The sequence below is a fragment of the Xylocopa sonorina genome, chromosome 1 (assembly GCF_050948175.1).
Source record: "Xylocopa sonorina isolate GNS202 chromosome 1, iyXylSono1_principal, whole genome shotgun sequence".
In the NCBI taxonomy this organism is placed as follows: Eukaryota; Metazoa; Arthropoda; class Insecta; order Hymenoptera; family Apidae; genus Xylocopa; species Xylocopa sonorina.
The window spans coordinates 6873857-6896241 of NC_135193.1; the positions used below are offsets into that span (position 1 = coordinate 6873857).

At 45.4% G+C, this 22385-nt stretch overlaps 1 protein-coding gene across 1 annotated transcript in view; it reads left to right on the plus strand.

Moving 5' to 3' along the window:
• Positions 1-22385, plus strand: part of LOC143433352 (A disintegrin and metalloproteinase with thrombospondin motifs 1) — a 92823-nt gene that overhangs the window by 14973 nt on the left and 55465 nt on the right. Inside the window, exons 2-4 of the mRNA XM_076910712.1 lie at positions 11109-11237; positions 13670-13830; positions 14584-14709. Of these exons, the coding sequence (XP_076766827.1) occupies positions 11109-11237; positions 13670-13830; positions 14584-14709 (416 nt within the window). The remainder of the gene's footprint in view (positions 1-11108; positions 11238-13669; positions 13831-14583; positions 14710-22385) is intronic.

Genomic DNA, 22385 nt, shown 5'->3' on the forward strand with positions numbered 1-22385 from the left:
TGTTGCTGGCAGGCTCGACGATATTGCGAATAAAATTAATTTTTTCGTTAACAGCTTCGTTACTGTCTTCGTTTTCAGACAACAATATGTTTTTCTGTTCAACGTTGAATATTTTAGACCTCGGTATCGTTCATCGTTCGGGGTCAAGTATTGTATTTTAATTAAATATTATGTACGAGCAGCAATTTACGATTGCAACCACTAATTGTAATTACCCTTCGAAAAGTTTCGATTGAAGTTGGGCGAGAAGAATAACTACGGGACAATTTCCTTTGCCTCGAAACCTGATTCTTATTTCAAACGAGGAGCACTCGTGGCGACGAAGAAACTCGACTGTAACCACGGACGATTTATCGACCACGAGATGCTCGATGCGTGGAAATTGTCGGCGATCTCCCTTCGTTATCTCGTGCGTATCGTCGTCCAGTTTGTCATTTCTCCGGCTTAAGTATGTCAAAACAATTATATGCAGAAGTTTATCGCGAGGACGGCGCAACGACGCGCGTCGAAGGTAAAGAAACGAACCGCGAGATATATTAAGTGGAGCATCGCCGTTTCGAGGATCGTTCGTCACTGTCGGATCCCTGCTTCGACGAAAGGAACACGAGAACCCACCAATCTTGCACAATCCTTACGAAAGCTTAGAAAACGCCAACACGTTTCATCGTTCAACCCCCAACGATCCACCCTTAAAACCCACTTCTGGTTTAAACAACCCTGTACATATGTATCTACATATCCAAATTCCATTGACGACGTTAAAAATCCAATCAGCCAGGTTAAATCCACGTTTTCACGTTCCATCGTATCTGAAGCTGAGCGTGTTGCCATTTATACGAGCTCTCAGAGAGCGAGGCGTTCCAGGGACTGGATAATTAGACGGATTCGATGATTAGCCGTAATTACGCGACAGGCGGACCTTTATCAGCTATTATTAGCGAGGACATGCCCAGCAGGCTGGCAATAAATCAACGGCCCTTCGTCCCGTGAATTGGCAACGTTCGTTAAGCGACAACCGATCGATTCGTTTCGTCGCGGTTGAAGGAACCCGCGAACGTGCCAAGCTCCTTCGGCGCGTTCGCGAATTTTTCCAACGCGTTTCGGCCTTGCCACGATTAGATATATCCAGCCAACGCGGAGCGCTTTGTTCCTTTTTTTCTTCTTTTTTTTTATAAACGTGGGTGAACTGGTCGCGCTCGAGGAGAGAAACGGCGCGATGAAAGAGAAACGAGTCGCGGAGGAAAATTGAAGGTTATTAAGGAGGTCGCGAGAGGAATGCGCGGTGTTTGATTTGGTAATTAGCGGTGTACAGTACACGTTGTCGAAGTAACGAAGACTAAAGATTCTACGTTTTGTGGTAATTAAGTGATTAGAGTTATGAATGGATCTGTGGGATCTTATTGCGAAATGTTTGTTTCCTTTTTAGTAGGTGTACATTGTAAATATAATAAAACTACCTGATTTTAATTATCGCGATCACTTTTCACGCGTTCCTCTATCTTCTAAAAGGGTGTGTTTTCATTGTTTTGTAAAACGATGGACAGCGAACTTGCGAAGAAAAACTTGGTTGTATAACTGAATACGAAACTTTTACAGACACGGTTTTAGATTTCTAGGCCTCCACACAGTTTGAGCACGTTGTAGAACACGGAAATGACGAAATTCTGAACTCTTTAGGCTACAATTCCAGTAGAAGTCCCGACGTTCTATAAAGTCTATAATCCTAGAGTCAACAGTCGACATCGTAGGTCGCAAAACGTTTACGACCACTCTAAGACGAGATTTAACGCTACAGCGGAATCTCTTCTGAATAATACCATCAGAGTACATAAATAACTTAACCCCGGCGATCGAAAGAAAAATTTATACTTGTTTAAGCGTCCAACGCGTAAATCAAACGCACCCGCGCACCTTCTTCGAGAGCAAACAAACTCGAAGGCCCTCCTGCGTCAAGAAACGAGCACCCCTAATCCACCGATCGTTTCGACGCCCAAAGGTCCACCCTAAACGAGCAACAGACAAACGGCTCCTTTAATCAACGATAAATTTCGCGTTCGAGTCCATAAACCCTCTTCAAAATATACCTATCGTGCCATTCTAATACGCTCCTAACCCAACTTCTCCGTTAGCTCGCGCAACCAATAAACTCGAACCACCCAGCTGGAGACATTCCTGCTAGGTCCGATGGATCGTCCCGATTACCAAGCTAAACGCGTCGATCGTAAAGAAAAATTCCAGGACACGCGCCACCCCACGAGATCGGAATTTAACCGTCGAGAAATTTCGCCCCTTTCAACTAAAATACCCCGCCCGTCTAATTTCCACCCCACGCGTAGACAAACCGTAGGGCGTTCTGAAACCGTTTGAGGTTTCACGGTGCACGTGTTCCTCATCCTTTTAAGCAAAGTTGGTATGCACTGTTTGTTTTCCTTCAGGGGTGTAGAAATAATTTTATTACTCTATCAGCTTATAGCGTCGTTTCTCTTCGTGAGAGCAGGAATACGGAGCGGCAGGAACGGCCGCAGTAGTATAAGACGATCGTCAAACACCTCTATACGCTTCGTATACGTGTTAAGCCACGGATCTAAATTGTGAAACTTTGCGCTTCGATTCGAATTTTCAATTGCGGTTTGTCTACGTGTACGTTAGAGACTGTATCGTCGGTCAGTTCTGACGTTTGTCTCTTGTCGAGGTAACGCGTAGCTATCTCCCAGAGGCGTCCAACCATTTCCCGTGTCCAGTTCCGCGAACATCCCAAAGAAACGCAAAGAAATGACAACTGGGTTCCCGTTTGACCTTGGCAGAATTCTGTCGAAAGATGTGTCGAAGAGCCGTAAAATCCGCGCAGCCCGCGAGCGAGATATTGCTGGCAGACGTTAAACCTCCGGTCCGTAAACATTTTTGTCAGGCCGCGGATCGCCACCTCGCTGCGGGATATATTCGTCGTTCGGCTGTAATTTATTTCTAAGGCGGTTCGGTCGGAAATAGCTGGAACCGTGTTGTACGCGTACGCACGCATCTGCACGCGGCCGAACGTCCATCAAGAATCGCCAGATATCGTACGATGCTCTTGAAATCGACGCCTTCTGCGCGACGCGCACCTTGTTCCATCAAGCCACTATATACGACGCTGGAGTGCGTCTCAAAGCTCCATGTGTTAACAAAAATATACATGCAATTTTCTCCTTATTGCGTAAAATATCATAATATTTTCTGTTATCATTTTTACGTTCTGGATTTAGTTTAATACCAAATTTGTGAGACTTAGAATGTGTATCTTCTACGTTCTTAGAGAATGGGTTCGATAAATATCCTTTGGTAATGGAGAGACAGTTCGTTACATCACTAGTCTATGGTTTCGTATAGAATTTTCGAATATGTAAATTTTGAGAACGATTTTAGATAGAAATTCCTATACCTCGAACAAAGTTTACGTTGTTCCTCGCTGTTATCGTTGGTATGCTTCCAGCTGTACAAAAGGATCGTCAATTTCGTAACAACATGTTTTATTAGATAACCGTTAATGTGATGGAATTTTGTCTCTGCGAAGCTGACTTTATAACAAACATAAAAGAGAGTTATTTATCTCTTAAGATGCAAGCCAAGTGCCCGGAATTATATTAGGGAAGGCTTAACGAATATTAATAGTCGCAGCCTTAGTCTTGTCAGTCTCAACTGCGAACTCCTAAATCGTGCATAACGATCCCATTTAACCGAAATACTATATTAATACTCGTGCATACAATAAAATGCATACATAAAAAATGTACGGCGTGCCTATGGCGTCGATCTATGTAACGTCGTGCAATTTCATCACCGCGTTCGCAGCCTCCGTGCGATTCAGGAAGCGTACCCTCATGTGTGTCACAGGCAAGTAGGTAACTATTTCGTCGCGAGACATTCCACCGTCATCCGGAAATAAAGGCGGGACGGAAGGGTGGATGATTTCAAGGAGGCCCGAAATGAACCTCCAAAAAGACGAATGCGTCTGCTCCGTCTATTTTCCCCGGCATAATTTGGCCCACTGTCTGCTCGTGTTATCCTGACCTGGGGTAGAAGCGAGGTGACAACGGTGGTGCCGGAAGCTTGCCCCGCAGAGGATCGCCCGAGACTGTCGGTGTCGACGCTTTCGTCTGTTATAATGGGAGAGGCTACGTATAATGGGAACCGTGCTAGAAATGGAATTCTGGCGAGCTGAATAAACGTGTTATGGGAGACGATATTTCTGGTTTCGAGTGTCCCGCTCGGTGGTGACGGAAGATAATTAAGCTCGTTCGTGTATTAGCTTTAAGACTTTGAACGGCAATGATTTAAAGAATTTCGCTTGCGCCGATGCGTTGATTCTGATGTGCGTCGATGTTTATACATTTTTAACGGACTTAATAGAAAAAGAACGAAAGAAGTTCTTTCGCATCGAATGCGAAAGTAGAGATTTCCTCGAGACGGAGAAGACGAAGAAGAACAAGTTGCCGAACGCGAACAGAGCACCCTCGGATCCGAAGCACGGCGTCGGTTTTCGCCTTCGATCTCGAGCGATCACCCCGTCTCTTTGTCCGATCGTAACGACGTTAACGAACGATCGGTCCCTGACTTTTATTCCCCGAATAACATCCGCTCCCTCGCCAAGCCGGCCGTGTACGAAAACGGACGAGGGCTTGTCTGGCCCGCGAAAGACGAAATGTTTATGCAAGAGCCGACGAGAGAAGAGCCGGGATGCGCGTCCAGGGGCCCCCGTAGCCTTTTATGCGTCAAACAATGTCGTCCAGTTCAACGACACGTGCCGAGCTGGCGCCGTACGCCGCGAGACAGACGACACTGTTCGCGAACCCCTTTCTAACCAACATTCTTCACCTCCTTTCGCGGGTCGCAGACGTCGAAGCACGCTTGGTCATTAGCAGGCGTCGCGGGGCCCAGGCGTCTCCCCGTGAAACCCGGTGGCTGTTTAATTGTTCAGACGCGACGGAGACACTCGTGGGATCGATCGATCGATGAACGAGATCTTTCGCGCCTCGTGGGATCGACTCTGCCTGCTATTCGCCAAGGACGATATGCTAATCCTTAAGTGCGTTACGTTGTCGTTCGACGACATTTTTAATAATATTATGAGTTTGAGGAATTTTTGCGGCGAGGTTGAAGTTAACGAGGAGATTCCAGAGAATACTGAACCATAGCACGTTTCTATGATTCTTTTACCAATTGATAGTATTATCGTGCGCTCAAATGCTTCGACTGGTAGCAATTTTTTATGAGATACAATACATTTTTCTTCTTTACATAATTATATAATTCTTCTTAAGTAATTGTTCACTAAAAGGATCGAATAATTGTTCGCTAAAAGATGTCGAAGAAGCGATGTCTAAGAACCTGCGTCTCCCTGTTCGAGGTTGTTGCAAAAAATGCATCGCCTTAAAATCTGACGAATGGTCGACGATGGGGGCAAGGAAGATTTCCGTGTTTCTCGAAATTGTTGTACGCGTCGCAATTTGACGAAAGTTTTCGATGTCCCCGCTGAGTAAGCAGAATCGCGCAGACGAAAGCACGCGGGTCTGATTGGTTACGTTCCGAGAAGTTGGTCTCCCGTTTATCGTATTTTGTCGGACAAGGCATCTATCAGTGTCCGGTGATGAGAACTGCTTAACCTTCCCTATATTCACGTGATCGACAACGCGTGTCTCTGGCTCGTACAACCGTACACGTACACGTACGTATGTAGATCGTCTGTCGCTCACCCCATATCCTGTATCCTGTGTCGGGATATCGAATTATCACGTGGTAAGCATTTTTCTGTGGCTCCGCGTTACCGCCTCCGTGTCCTTTTAAAATCGTTTTCTCATCGTTGCTCGCCGGCTACTTTGTTTCTCGTCCGTCGTTTTCTTACGTACCGTTTCGTCCCGTTTTCTTCCTCGATCGTCGACAAGATTTCGAGCTGCCGCAACCCCCTGCAATTTACAACTGACTCGTTTCTTTTCCATTCTGTGTACTTCAAGTTGTCGAATACTCTGAGAATTATTAACACAATACGTGGATGAAATAGGTGGCGCAGACACGGAAAATATGGTATCGTTTGTCATTTTATAGAAAGAAAACTTTTTATGAAAAGATTCAATCACTTGAAAAATGTAGAATTATAAATAGTTAAAAAGATCTTTCGTTTCATTTTTTTTAATCTTTGAAAGCGGTGTCGTTGAGACACCTGTAGCCTCTTCCTTTTGCTCGTCGTTGACATTCGATAAATCCGTGTCGCGTACGTCCGACGGTGGTAAAAGAGGCTTCTGAAACGAAAGTAATAGCAGTAAAAAAAAAAAGAAAAAAGTAAGAAGGGGGTCGATTTTTATGGGTCGTTTAAATGAAACGCGGTTTCGCGGATGATCGTCAAGGACGCCCCACAGAGAGGTCGAATGTCTTTAAAGACAAGTATTCGATTTCTTGGCTGACCGCATATTTCTCGCGGCTGCGGCCCTTTTATTCCTTCACGCGATAAGTTACTCGATAGCTGCTTCCGGAATGACTGCAAGTAGAACCTACCGGTGTTGACCAGCCACCCTTTGAAACTTAAATGCTTAAACTTAATAATTCATTGAATAATAATTATTTTAATTAATTATTCGACACTCGAACGGTTTCACTTACTCTGAATGGTAAAATGAAACTTCTAAATTCTATTTGAAAGGAATCATTTAATAAATATCGAATGCCACGTGGCAAGAGGTTTCGTTGCTGGCTTTCAAGTGGCTCAGAAGAGCGTATCGTTGTTCCATTTTGCGCTGGCTACCCTGTATAAACGAGATCAACGTTTCCGAGCCTATTAAATTGTCTACCGATGCATATAGCTTTATTGATCCGGCTCCAGCAACGAATAATAGAGACATTGTATGGACCCAGAGCCAATCATACCGGTCAGTTTAACTGTTTTACGGCACGATAGAACGCGAGTAACACGATTAAATCGACGACAGTATCGCGGCATGGTAATTCCGCGTCGCCCTCCGCAATTTTAACGTGTCCGAACGGACGTTTGCAATTTTACTTTCGACGCCGGGCGCAGATGTTGCTTAATACGATATTCTGTAACATTTTACGCTCGCGTTTTATGTAAGACCGAGGAGAAATCAAGTCGAACGCTTAGCTACACGATCGTACATTTTCTCGTAGCTATTATTGATTTCCCAATCCTCTGACTGTTCGCATTGATAACTTTCTCGCGTTTTTCCCGCCGCCGCATTCCCGATTCTACGCCACCTCATTCTCCTAGTATCTTAGGTCCTCTTTCGCTACTCGTAATATACATTTCATCCTCTCATCTACTCCATCTCTATTTTTCATATTTGCCAATCCACGCCTCATTCCTATTCAAAGAATTTTCCACTTTCACGTGTCGAATTTATCGATTCTCCACATCTCATTTCTCAAATTCCCTCGCAATGCGAGGAGGCATCGTTTCGATTGAAACTGCGCGACGCCAGCGTAACGAGGATCGAAAGACAAGCGAAGGGTGCTCCTTCTACTCGCACCCTCTGCGAACTTCGCAGTTAAAGCGGCTCTCTTCCGTCTGAAGCGGAACATCGACACGAATCGGCGTCCATGACGCTCTAGACTCGCCGAATCCTTCTCTCCTGGATCTACCAGACGCGATCAGGCGTCGTTACGCAATCGTACAATGCTCGCGACGTCGCCCACGCGTCGACATTTAGTAAAGCCCGTTTAATCTCCGTTGGACACGACATAAAGTCCCTTTGTTCGACGACATGGGCCGCGATACCGCGCAAGTGGGATGTCAAAATTTCTCCTACCATTGTTGGGTCACGCCCGGCTACCAGCTGGACGTCCGGATAACCAGCCAACAGTAGCGACGCGTTCGATTGTTATCCGCGAGGAAGTTCTCTCCGCGAAGGATCAAGGATTTGTGGTGTAGTTAGTTGGCTATTGTCCTGAGTTCCTGTGGGAGAGCTAACGGTGCTCGACAAATTTACATGAAAACGAATAGACGCTGTGGAAAGAAAAATGCGCGAAGGAACACGGTGTAGCGTTTGTTCTTCGTTTCTCTAATTGTTCAGTCAGCACGATCAATTTTACCCCCGCAGAACCCTGCTCGACTCTCAGACTTATCTCTGACTATTTTTCAGTCTCCTCGAGAAACGCGTAAACCGACGAATAAACATAGTTAAACGTATGCACCGCGATAAGAAAAATTACGCATACGTTGCGTACTGTTAATACAAGGCTCCCTTATCTGGAAATGCATAGTTGGCAACAAGTCGTGCGTTATTGTCCCGGGAGCAACTAACGAAACAATGTAACGAGAGAGTCGTTTGCGCGACAGAGTCGGGAAAAAAAGCGACCAGGTTATCGTCTGACCCAAGATTCTCCTTTTTCTCGAGCGTGGTGCGCGTTTTAATTAATTACTCTCGAGTATCCCCGTCAATGTCGCGATGTATCCATCGACATAGATTCGGTTGTTCCGCGAACATTCACACGGATTATCTTCAGCTCCGTTTCGAGATACCGCCTCGAAAATGAATTATGTAAGGTCATTGGAGCATTGGCGCAGTCGTCGGTTTGTTTGTCCAAACTGTTATTGAACCTTCTTCCACTGACGTTCGATCCTTTTCGTTGCTGAAAATCTGAAACGTGAACATATCTTTAAAGCGATTAGTCGTAATCGTTCGAAAAGACATAATATTTCGAGAACACTTCAATTCGTTTTTCATCGGGAACTTATAAAATGAAAGCAAAATTTTCTGTTACTCCCGACTTTGAACGATTCATTTACGCAGACAGAATTTCAACATTAAAATTCTTCGTAATTCGTATCGACGTAAGTAGATTAAAGAGAGGAATTCATATTTTTAACCTTCGAAACGAAGGACATCTTTCCATTGAACGGTATAATTACGGTGCACAATAAAATCCAGGCCTCGATTGGGTTAACCGGCGATTCGTCTAATTGGTAGCCGCAGAAGGGGCGAGGTTCATCCGTCCGATGGATCTCACGACCGTTGGCCTTCGACGTTCATTAAACACAGGGAAATAAAGAGAAACAAACGGTCGTAAAAGAAAGAAAACGAAGAGAAAAAGGAAGGAAAAGAATGTTCTCGGTCGATCGATCGCCGATTCATCGGTTCCGTGAAGCGAAGTGATTCGCGGGCCGAGGTTGCGCAAGCTCGTTAGGTCGGCTCCTGAACGACCGACAAACGATTTCCTGATTTTCCGATAGCCATGTAAATTGAACGGAAAATAGGACGCGCGATTTTAACTCCACGTTACGTTGACCGATCGGTACGCGGCGATCCTGCGATTTTTTCGCGGAACTGTCGCGTTCGCGAACGTTTAGCGACCATTCTGCACTCTAATTACTCGATCGAACGACTAAGCACAATGGAATCAACCCGATTGTCAATGGCACTCGAAGCTGGAAAAATCCTGGCGCAGATTCCTCGTCCACTTTAGTTCCGGTGGAATTTTTCAACGTCGTCCTGAGATCGATGGGTCTGATCGAGCTGACTGATTTTACTAACAGCCGTAGGATCGATAAATCTTAGTGGAATGATAATTGTCGGTGGTGTTTCATATGGAAATGAAACGTTTCATTTATTTCACGTGAAATGTTTCAATGGTCGAGTCAGAGATTTCATTGGGTAATTCCAGATGCAGTTGGATAATGATTTAGTAATTGGTGTGTATAATACGGTATGGAATGGAACGGAGATATGTTACGTGTATTAATTACCGCTTGCTGGCGATTTAATTTAGTAGCACTAGATGATGGTATACGAGTTAAGAGATAAATTTGATAAAATAATATAATATAGTATAATATAGCTGCCGAGTTAATTAATGTAATATACTAACGTTCGATTCCCTGGTACTTTTTGTAGTAGTAAAAAGTCGATTGCAATTAGAAAATCAGTGAAACATTAAACGCTGAAACGAGGCAGAAGTAGCAGCGACCCAGCTTTCTAGTATCGAGCGCATCTATGTTCGATGCCAGCGTCTCGCTAACGAGCCGAGTTGCTTAATGACTCTTATACGGATCTGATTCTACAATAATTGCAGATAGCACTTTTGCAACGTGGCTTCCTTATTTTCTTGTAACTTTTAATAACCCTGGTCTATCGTACTGCATAGAAACTGCATTTCAATTCTGAAGAAATAACGTACATCACCGTTTACTAGTTTAATCGCAAGTTTTGTACGCAACGGACCGATTATATACTTCCTATAATTATTACTTTGCGAGATTAGAAATTGTAACCTTTCCAAGTCCCAGCTAATCCAAAAAATACAAGGAAACAGGACGACGGATAACCGCGTGACAGGAAAAAAGAAAACTTTTACCGGCTGTCTCGTCGCGGGCAAAGGCGTTTCGCAACAGGAAGTGCCGCGGAACCAAGCCCAGGCGAGTAGGCCATCGTCGTGACCGACGTCGCGTCTATAAACGCTTGCAGTATCGCAGTGGTCAAGGTTGACCAGATATCTGAAAAGAATTTCGATTTTTCGCTATAGCAAAAACCTCGATCGATCGATTCTACGTAAATCGATCGCGCAATGCTACGCGCCATACGCATGGATCGCACGATCTTTCTCGTCAGGTTTTATTTCGCGCACTGGTTCTTCCCTCTCGTGAAGCAAACAAAAAAGAGGGAAAATAAATACATCCTCGGTCCAATCAGCCGATTAATTTGAATTCCAAGGAAGAAGCGTGCAGGGTTATCGCGCGAAATTCTCGTTTAACTTTGTACCGCGGTATCTTAATGCCGGATCGGCCACGATAAGACAACGGTCTCTCTATCGTCGATGGAGAACACTCGTATATAGCGCATACTTGTTTAGGACGTTGAATACATCGGTTTATCTCGGACACGATGAGCTCTCGATGGAAATTAAGAGCCTAATGATTGGTAAATAGTTCGTACGGTTATGTTTCGTGTAAAAAAAAAAAGGGGGACGAAATTTAATTTAATTTACCCACGTATATCCCTGTTATGTGGTGGCATTTCAAGTTGCACCGCTTTATCTGCATAGTTGTACCTAGTAATTTCCTATACCGGCAATCAGCGGAACCATTTATATTTCCAATGCCTCTAACGGTACTTCCTGTCTTGTTGCAGTGACTCCAAAATCGGAGAAGCGACCAAAGAAGCAAAATGAGTTCAGAAAGAGCGAACCGCCGCCTCCAACGGCTGACTTGGAGTACATCCGGCTGGCGAAGACGAGCGAAAATCAGTACGAGGATCCACGTAAGTCGATAAGAACGATCGCCGTGTTGTTTTTTCGATAATCGATCGGGCTTAAACCTTCGCTTATCGTTCCGACGCTCTTTATCTCGAGTGGATGATTTAACTGTAATGACCGTATCAATTGTAAATATGAAAAAAATCGTAAGTTCATTATATCCCGTTGAAGACTGATCTCGGATAAGCGAGACGTTTCATTCAGAATTTTCTGCGACTCCAATTCTATTTCCAACGATACTTCGATCTCGAGAAATGGTACAAATAACGATTCGACGAAAGAAAGAACCTTATCTACTTAAATTACTCTGCTCAAATGTCTCGCACGTATCGTACAATCGATAATTAGTACATCTCGTGTACTCTCAATTTTAATATACATCCGAGACGTGTAACGTTCGATGCGAGAATCGTGCCGATGTAAAGGGTTAGCATATGCCTGTGACACGAGCGATTTAAAATTCCGAACGTGCTAGGACCGGTACGCCTTTCCGTGGCCGAAACCCGTAACCAGAGAGCAGATCGAGGGGGACGAAGAACTCCCGGCGGAAGAATAATATCGGGCACGCGTTTTCGTGGATCGTCTACGTATCTGCCTGCGTAGCCTGACTCAATGGCAGCCGGCTTGAAATGCGGGTCAAACGTCGGAATAAATTCCCTCTAAACGGAGATACGATCTAGACCCGGAAGTTACGGGCTACGAAATTATGTAACGCTCGCCACGGATTGCGTGCCGGACCACCGTTACGATGATTGTCGATAAATAAGTGGCATCGCCGTTCCGGCGTACGCACCCGGCCGCGAGTAATTACAAAGTGTCACCTCGACGATGAGGATGCTGCTTAACGCGGTGTTCCTCGCAACGCGGGGCTCCTTCCAATATTTCACTCGAGGAAGTCGCGTTACGTATGAGTTGCGATTCCGTGCACCTCGTCGAACCTCCTTCTTTGCTCTCCGCGCAGAGAAGCATAATCGACACGGTTTCCGTTTAGCTTCCGTTTAGCAGAGGAATTGTCGCGCGACTTCGCGCGCCCCGTTTTCGAACCGTCGCGATCGCCCGCGGAGACATCGATGCCTGGACAGGAGAGGCGCGTCTCTCGCGCGCGCGACGAACTCGAGGCGCTTCGAATTAGAGCAATTAGACCGCGATGCGTTTCGATGATGGAACGCGCGTGCACCCGTGCTCCTCGGACCGTGTCATCCGCGAGCAGCCGCCGTGGCACGTACTCGTCCCGCACCTTTATCAGGATCACGTCCGCCTCGTTAAGCTCGCGATTGTGCGGGACGAGGGCGTACACGGCCAGATAAAAAGCAGACGACGCGACCGGAACCAGATATTTATAAAGGAAGCGAATCGTTTCGCATCGATCCGCTAACGCGATTCTGGGAACCGCAAATCGGCTCGAGTATGCGCATACGATGCTGATACGGAGATCTGCGTGCCTTCAGTAGGCTTGATCGAACTCGATCGAAGCTCGATTGAACGCGAGGACGAGGAGCTGCGAATTGAAAAATGATATGGGATCTAGAAGGAATTCTGTGTAGAATCAACCCTTTTTTAATGCGATACTGCGGACCTAACTAACCGTATTATAGAAGATTTGATTATAACTCCAAGTATTCTACTTAAAACAGAAATCACAAAATCAACAGTGCCTGTGGCTATATATTTTTTAATTAAATTGAACCTACGAATTTCGTATTAAAAACGAACGTTAAAGGAAAGTCACGAGGTAACAAGTATCGCGAACTAGTCAATGACTACCCCGTCAGCCGTTCAGCGAGTGACAAAGTGGAACGGCAGGGGCGATTCATCTCTGTCCGAAACCGAATGAGTAATCGACGGAAATTAATAGCGGGCCTGGCAAGTAACAGTTAACGAAACGGCAGTCTTTACCGCAAAACACGTTTGGCAGAGGGAAACTAGATAGCCTGGCGTGCGATCCGACGGAAAAGGATCGACAGCCTACAGCCGAGCGTATAGAACGAGGCGTTCTAAAGCGCAACAAACGCGACACGCGTATTTTGTCACGCTCGCCTAGCCCGCTTTGCCAAGTTCGCGCGACTGTCACCGATTACCACCAACAAATGAACTAGTTACCAACTAGCGTGAACCTCGTATTTCAAGTATGCCAGGCGCGTGCACACCGTCGCGCGTGCAGCTATGTCTGCGCCCGCGAAATCACGATGATTATGATTTACGAACGGGTTCCGGAAGGAGACTAATCGATAGTTTTATCGTCCCTTGTTGCAAGTTCGAGGAATTTACAACGTGGCATTTATTCTCCACAAGCAATTGAAACACGTCTGCGTTATACTTATAAATTTCTCGTATCTTGCATAGTGATTTATAAAGCGTTCGATTAGGAATCGCAATTTTGAAGTGAATCAGTGGAATTCAGTGACCATAATCAAAGGTTTTATCCGTCTGTTCGCAGAAAACAGATTCTCAACAGTGACGAGGCACGACAGCGGCCACTTCCGCCTCCCCACAGCCGAAACATGGGACTCTCACCCCCGATACGAGTTCACCGCGTTTGGGAGACGGTTCCGATTCCTCCTAGCGCACGATACCAGCTTCGTGTCGCCCAGTATCAAGGTACAACAACCCCTCGTGGTATTCTTCGTGGCGAACTTGCTCGCGTCTCGCGAGCCAATTCATTTCAATTGCGAACGCGAGCTCTTGCGATCCCTAGATACGATTTTATCGCGGTTAATGCCGTTACAGTTATCGAGAAAAATGATCTTGTCTCGGGTGTTATTACCATGCTTAACGCACCCGCGATACCATCGAGCTCGACGCTTCCACGCACGTGGTTGCGCAACGTCGGTCTCGTGCGCGACGATGGACGACGGGCAGTTAAAAGCTGCAACATCGCGTGCAACATCCTTCGTTCTGTTGTTTATCGAACACGCGCGATCATTAAAACGCTCGAAATCGGTCGACGTTGGATATTTGAACGCCGCCCCGTCAATTTACGAACGCTCGATGCTGTTGGTCATCATCAGTCGTGCGATTACCACTTCGTTGGGAGATTTTCGCGAGACGACCGCGGGATTTCCACGATAACTTTGTACGCACGTGTTTACGCGTTTTACGGCCGTATGTAAAATTAGAATTTTATGGATATACATGGGTCTATAAATGCTGGCGGTGAAAAGTCGCGAGGAAAGTGCGAGACGCGGTATGCGCGTGGTGGTTTACTCGTTTTTAGGGACGCGATTACCTCGAACTGCAATCGCTTCACCAACGCGAACGTGTTAGACATTTTCCTAGCGACGTGGTCGTAAAAACCGATCGACAGCGATACGGTGTGGTTATCCAGTAGTGGCATCTCTATTGTTTGCGTAGATTACTCACATGAGCAAGGACGTCGTTAGGAGGGTACATCCTGGCCATGAACTTGACTGTTTCTACAGTGGTATCGTCGATGGTGATCCACGCTCTGCCGTTACCGTCAGCCTTTGCCAAGGAATGGTAAGTCACGCTCTCATCTCTGCTACGATCGAACCAGAGTTTATTAATTTAACCATTAACCGAAAGGTGAAGAATTCTTGCATGCACGCGTGATAGAAGAATTCCTGATGAAGCGCTATAAAAAAATTGTCGAATAACCGCGGGGCGTGAAAACACGATATTATCCACGCCCGTCGTCTAAGAATACCCCGGCTGCATCCTGTTTAGAAGTCATTGTCCAAGTGACCTCTCCAACAGCCGCGTTCCCCCGCGAATTCCTCTTATTGTTAGAAACCGCGCGTCTGCGGGGAAGAACGGCGTTGCGAAAGCGGCTTGCGCAAACCTGCGTTTAACCCTTCGCCGTTCCACGCCCGCTCGACATTTAATCGCAGCCGATATTTCCGATAAGCCCGACGACACTTGTCGCGCGCAGTCATTGCACTTTGGCTCCGCTCGCGGGTATTTGCATGTCACCTAAACGCGCGTTCGAATTCCCGTTTGCAGTTAGCTCGACTCTCTCAGCGAACGATATTTCGCAAGAGACACCGTGGTTATCGATAACGCGCGCCGTTCGATTTTCAACGACTGGGATAATTAAAATATTAAGCGAACCACGGTTCAGATAAACACACGCGCGCGGTTCGTTATCCGGGCAATGATTATCCACGCGGCTGATCGCACCGACGTTTATTATCGATCATTATCGGGCCGTGTAATCGGGCATTCTTGCACTCGAGAGGGTTGCTGACTGATATTAACGACTTATCGAGTCGCGTTCACCGCGTAATTGATAACACCGTTCAGGTAACGCGCCGAGGGCTGGCTGGGTTTAATGGACCGAATCTCGAAGGTTAGATCTTTCATCGATGCCCGAGCGAACGTAATTAAGTATCTGCACCCGAGTATCTGGTGCGATTCGTCGAAAGCACCTCGTTCGATCGCCGTTTAAAATATCGGTGCTGCGCCGACTGTTCGCTGACCAGGTGACTCAGAGTCCCAAGTACTCCATCGAAATTATGTTTCCATTACCGATCTCGATGAAAAATGATAACGCTCCATTTGTTTCAATGTATCCCGCGAATATTAGTCGCTGGCTGGCTGAAACGGCGAGGAAGAAGAAAAATCGCTGAGGGAGGTGGGGAGCAGGGTGTTGCGAATGTTAATGCATTGTGAATGCGTTTACACAACCGCATTCTCGGTGCGTTTCATAGCCGCCGCGTCGTTAGCCGGTACACGGATCCAGATTGGACATTTGCCACGGTAACGCTAGAACGAGTTTCCGGATTATCTTGGCGAACGCGCGAACCAAGTGGCGCCCAGCCACTTCGCCCGAGTTCGGCAGCGACGCCTTGACGAGCTCTGCCAATCGATTCCCCGGTGGTATCGGATTGTCTCGCGACAGGGCGAGGACAGATTTTTTTTGGACACCAAGAATTCGGTGGACCTTGTTCGAGCTGCTTGAAATAGTTGCCATTCGAATCTAAAGCGAGTTAACGATGGATTTCGATCGACAAACGGTTTTCCTTCCATTTTACATTATATCACTTGGAAGAAACAATATTTCATGCTTCGAATGAGATTTTCGTACACGCCAGACAATCGTGGAGTTGATAAGTTAAGGGAAAAGGTAAAGAAAATTCGCGTCGAATGGATTTTTCAAAAGCTCCCGAGGTTCAATTATTTCTATTCGAATTTAAAGCGAGTTAACGATGGATTTCGATCGACAAACGGTTTTCCTTTCATTTTACATTATATCACTTGGAAGAAACAATATTTCATGCTTCGAATGAGATTTTCGTACACGCCAGGGAATCGTGGAGTTGATAAGTTAAGGGGAAAGGTAAAGAAAATTGGCGTCGAATGGATTTTTCAAAAGCTCCCGAGGTTCAATTATTTCTCAACTATCGTTGTAACTGATAACGTTATTTAAGCGTTTGAACGAACCACTCTGTATTTCCGTCACCGATGGAGGCGAGAGTTATCGTGCCTCCCTGTGAATCGATCTACCGAACAGCGAAAGGATTAAACGAGCCGACGTAAATTTGCTTCCATAAATCGCCGGCAAGTGAGTACCGCGGACAGTTTACGCGGACGTGGCGGATTTTCTGTCGATTCCGCGAATACGACGCATAGAAATATACGTAATTAATTAAGGAGGCCTCTGAAAAAAACGCAACCGATTTCCTCGATGCCAGTCGTTCGACGAGTGGACGCCGTTTGAATGAATCAGTCTTTTTATTTCCCCCTACATCGCTTCGTTCAGTTACACATCATTCCGTTTTATTTTATTTCATACTTCGTTTCGTTTTTTACATCGTACGATACGGCGAAGATAGAACTCTATCAATTATACTAATTTATTTAACCTTCAATGCGCGAGCTGATGTCATCGGTGAATTTAATTGCACCTCTCAAGTGATTTTTTTTATAATCGACTGTTAATGACAAGAGAAATAATATTCGAGAATAGATAGAAAAATGATAAGACGAGATGAGGACGTGTTCATAATATGGGGAGGATTTGCAAGGTCTATAATTGTAAAAAATTTCAATCTCATACTTGCCTTGTGCGCGAAGTATTGTAGTGTCTCGAAACGTATTAGTGCGTCTGATGATAGCTCGAGTCGTACTACTTGTAATTATGAAGATTGGAATAAGTGTGCGAAATCTCGTCGCCAGGAAAGAATGAAATTTATTTCTCAATTTCTGTTCACTATTTGAGATCCAATCTAGTAATTTTCCATTTCTTATCAAAATTATATATACTTATGGTTCTCATGATTAGATCAGTTAAGAATGGAAAACATTTGCGATAGAATTCAATAGTGAAATCTATAATCCTGTCTCCACAGAAAAATAAATAGAAAATGACATTCCATAATTCCTTGCAATACCAATCAATACACTTAGCGATATTTATTTAGACTGATACGCATTTTAAAATGCAATTGAAAGAATTCTACAAGAAAATTGAACAGAATCAATGATCTCAAATATGTTCACGAATCACCTTTGAAAATTCCACTCCAACTACCTAATTTTATTAAATTTAGAAATTTTATTCTAATCTCTGCGAGCAGAGGTTCGACCTCGCCGAATCGAACTCAACTCGATCGTTCTTTGCTTCGAGCAAAGTTGTTCGCGAACGAATTTCGCAAGGCTCGAGCAGACCCGCGACAAAACACGAAAATCACGACGCTCGATCGCACGTGGGCGTTTGATAGATGCGATTCGACGAAATAGCCGTGCGACGATGAATTTCCTCGGAAGGGAAATAATAACCGATACTTCCGACGAGCGGCAGCCGACGTTCGCGTTACTCGCGTCATTCTAGGATCCGAGATTTATGGATTCCTTTTAAAACTCCCGTGTTTTCACGGCTGTGCCGTTGGGACGAAAAAAACACGGACTAAATTTTGCTCTTTCGTGACTCACGATTACCTTGTCAATATTTGAACCGCTCCTTTTTCAAGTGGCATGCGTCCATCTTTCCTTGTTTCGCATTAATCCGTGGCTAAAATTAGTCGCGAGTTATTCCACCGCGAGATTCGGCTGGTACAGTGCGATTCACGTGGCGCGATCGACTGCAATTGTTGGAGAATTATTTATTGCGTGATATTGAAAACAAACGTCAAGCAAAAATTTCAGGATGTCAAGGAGGATGCAAATTATAGTAATTAATATTATTCCTCTCAGCGCTTTGCGTAATGTTTCAAAGACCATGTTGATTTCTTTTTAGTACGAACGTCCTATGTTGTTCTAGAAAAAATTTACAGAATATTAAAAGCGGGCTTTTAATTGAATTTTCTCTTACTATACCTAAAAAGAGTTCTAAGCGAACTTTTTCTTGAAAAATTCGTGGCATTTGAATTGCGTCACTTTTGTTACGCACATAATACGTATGTACCACTGTCTGTGGCAACTATTTTTAATGCCTTCCGATTCTCAGTAACTGACGTAAATTCGCAATAGTATTTGACTTATAACTTTAGTGAACGCTATCAGTTCGATTATAATAGAAAATACATACATAGCACAGTGAAATATCCTCCTTTCCATCTTTAATATTAATATTTACAACGTATTCAAACATAGACTCTATTTGATTTTTCTCAGAGATACGAATTACTCTAGGGACCATTACAGGGTAGCAGTTTTTTTCTTTAGATTCGTCTATATCGATGGAATGACTATTATCAAACGCACCAACGCGTAAACAGTTTAAACCAGGATTATTTTCATACAAAATTCCTCAAACTTGTCTCACACGTGTTCACCATTCTGTGAGAACAGAAACCACAAATGAACTCCTACATTCCGACTTGTACTTACTTCTCGAGTATCTTTACTATTAGATAGAGCAAATAATAATAATCGTATCTTATGTACAAGATGATCAACACATTTTATTCGTCTACTCTGTTAAATAACCACCAGGACATCTGATGTCTCTGCAAACGTGCCATTATGCCATATTGGTTCTCGCAATTAGCGTACATGCAGTATTTTCGAAGTATTTCTTTCGAAAACGAAGCTTCAGACTGAATTTTATTTTTCTCAATCTTCGCCCCTTTTACCCCATAGAATATATTTCAACTCCTCGTTTCAACCCTCTTTGACCGAACATTAGCATTAATTTTCAACGTGATCGATCGAAATTTCATCTAACTTTTTACGTACACATGTGAAGTCAATTCTGTCGTTTATAAAAAGCGAAGAAGGCAACGACCACGAACAGGAAACCCCTTTTCCGTTCGTTACCCGCTTCGTTACCCGCGAATCGCGCGATCCACCACCCTCGCGGAGGAACGAAGGACGCTAACTCGCGTGGCCACGCTTGCCTCGTTAGGGTCCACCGTGACGAGCGTTAGGGAGTGTTGCTAACGAATCAAGCGACAGGGCAGAAAATCGCGTAACAGGATGTAAGTTTAATTGGCGCCGTGCGAGACTCGCGCTTTTCGATCGTCCCGGTTGATTTATCGGCCAGAGTACGCGCGAACCTTCTCCACGCTTCTCACTCGACTTCTGTAAACGAACGATCGAGGAACCAGAGGCCGTGTACGTATTTGCATTTTAACAACCACTGTTTCCGCTCACTTTTACAACGTTATCCGGTTCGCTTTCTTCGATTCTGGAAAACCTTTACCTTTTTCCTTCTTCGACTGCAAGCTTTCTCGATAGAGACGCAGACATTTCAAAGAGAATTTTTGTAGTTTTCTAAAATAACTCTTGAGTCTTGAGTGGTGGAGTTTTGGAAACACAACCAACCCTTCTCGATCGCGATAGATGCGATCAATGGCAAAACGAGTTACACAGAATGTTCGCCTTTTCGTCAGTTTCCTCGCACGTGTGCAGTAATGCACGCGCACTCCATCCCCCCGGTTCACCAGTAACTTTTTTAACCTCCCCATAAAGTATCGTCGAGAATAGACTGTCAGCCGGAACCGCGGAGTAATCTTTGTTATTTAATTGGTGGGGATCGTCAGCAGGCTCGTTAAAGGGTAGTAAATCAATAGCAGGCCGCGGTAGGGAGCCCTCCCCCGTTTCTTCGTCCACGATCGAACGAAGAGGGACGGCTGGCGACGATCCCTTCGCGCTGAGTGGCCGCAGAGACTGGGCCGCCACCGGATTTCACGCGCGTGCACGCTACATTCCCATGGCACGGGCTGAAAAAGCTTTACGAGCGTGTTTTTACGAGGCATCTCGTATTCTTTCGCACGGCTATTTTCGACGCGACGCCGGGGGCCCAGCCAATTTAATGAATGAAATTTGAACTTCCTCGCGGCCCGACCAGGTTCAACGACACGCGCTCGAGACTGTGCACCAGACAGCTCGCGAATTTCTCCCTCTCTCCCTCCCTCTCTCCCTCTCTTTCTCTCCGTACACTCGGTTGGAGAAAGTGTCGAAAGATGTTCTCGTTTAAAAAGAAACGTACGGACAGGTTGCTTCCTGAGGTGGTATTTATTTCTCGCGTCGTCTGTCAGCTTGCGAGGGCGAGGCTGTCGCGTCGGGGTTGACGACGCTCAAGCTAATCTCTCTCTGCGTCTGTTCTTCCCTTTTGCGATTTCGAGGGAGAAAGGCGCGGAAGGATGTTCTCGTTGGCAAAGAGAAGCATCGTAGAGACGTATGGACAGATTGCTTCTTAAACGTTGCGCTCGAACAGGCGTCATCTGTTCGCTGAGGGTGCAACAGGTGCACGGGGGTGCAGAGGGTCGTACAAAAACCGTGGCAATCGTCCTTGCCAGGAAGACAGTTTTGCAAGAAATCCTCGAGGCGGACGCAAGACTGCAATGTTCGTTGGAAAAAAAACAAAGTTCGCAATAAGAAAAGAACGCGTGACTCAGACCTCGACGATATCCCGCGAGTGCATTTCAATAAACGGTAAATTATCGCGCACGGTAGCTGGTAGCGTACGCGCGCGCAAAAACGAAAGGGTGGACGAACGAACGAAAAGGAATCCAGGGACGGGATGGAAAAAGATGTAACCGTAAATCATACTCGCGTGGCGTTAAATCTTCAGTTTTTCTCGCGAGTCAACGAGAGACGCGTTTACCGTCGACTATCAACGGAAAGATTGACGACGGGGTCCGAACGAGGACGTCCGTTTTTCTCTCTTTTTATCGGCGATTCCCTCAATGTTAACCGACCTGCGACACGAGGACGCCGGATAATCGTGGATTGCGGTAAACTTTATGAAAGCCGTTCGTTGTTTTTTCCGTGCCGAACCTCGAGTGGACATTGTGTCCGAGCCGGAGTAACTGTAAACGAGGCCCCTCAGCGTCTCTGGAAAATGTGAAAATCGTGGGAAACGCATTTTTACCGGCATCGAGGATTGTCCGCGGCGATGTCGCGCGACAGGAATGCCTGTAAATTAGAAAGCCCGAGAGACATCTTCATAAAACGGGATTTTACGGCGACGTTGCTTTTCTTAACTCTGGAACGTAATTAATTCATTCTTCGTCTCGCAGATTCTTCCACGTAAACTCGATCGAACGTAGCTTCGAGAGGACGTGAATCTCGTTAAAACGATAGGGCGCGAGAGTTTGAAATCACAGAGAAAAATAACAATTAGAAATCCGCCGTTGAAGAGGTAAAAGGCAGCGAGATCACTCGTTACTACCATTACTCTCGCTGTCACACTTTGCACGGAGTGTCGCAGTGTTCATCAATCCACATTCAACGTGGACACACTTAAAACAGTAAACTGTCACCATTTTTAAGCCAAACACCACTACCACATTTCCAGCTATTTTTAACCATTACATTCTGTCAGACGTGTCGCTCATCGTCCTCCTCGCAGAAGTACGTATCGCGTCTTCAATTGGAGAGAGAAAAGTAAATTTCCTTCTCGTAAAAACGCTCAGAATAAATCTCCATCTTCCAACGATATCTTCGCCGTTAAGAATCGCTAGAGAAAACTCTTGATTGCCATTTCGTCTACTTTCTCACAGAATTTAAAAAGCTACGGACGTTCTAATTCTTACATAGGAGCAGAGAGAAATTGTCCGTTCGATTAATCAATCTTTCATCGCTTAAGAGTCGAAATATAGGTTTGGTTTCGCGTGTCTAATCGGTCAGCATCCCAAGTCAGAGTGATGGAGGGTGGTTCTTCAGAGAGTCAGACAGACAGACAGAGAGACGGCTGCCGTCCATCGTGTAATCGGTATCGTTCGCGACCATGACCGTGCCAAAGAAGC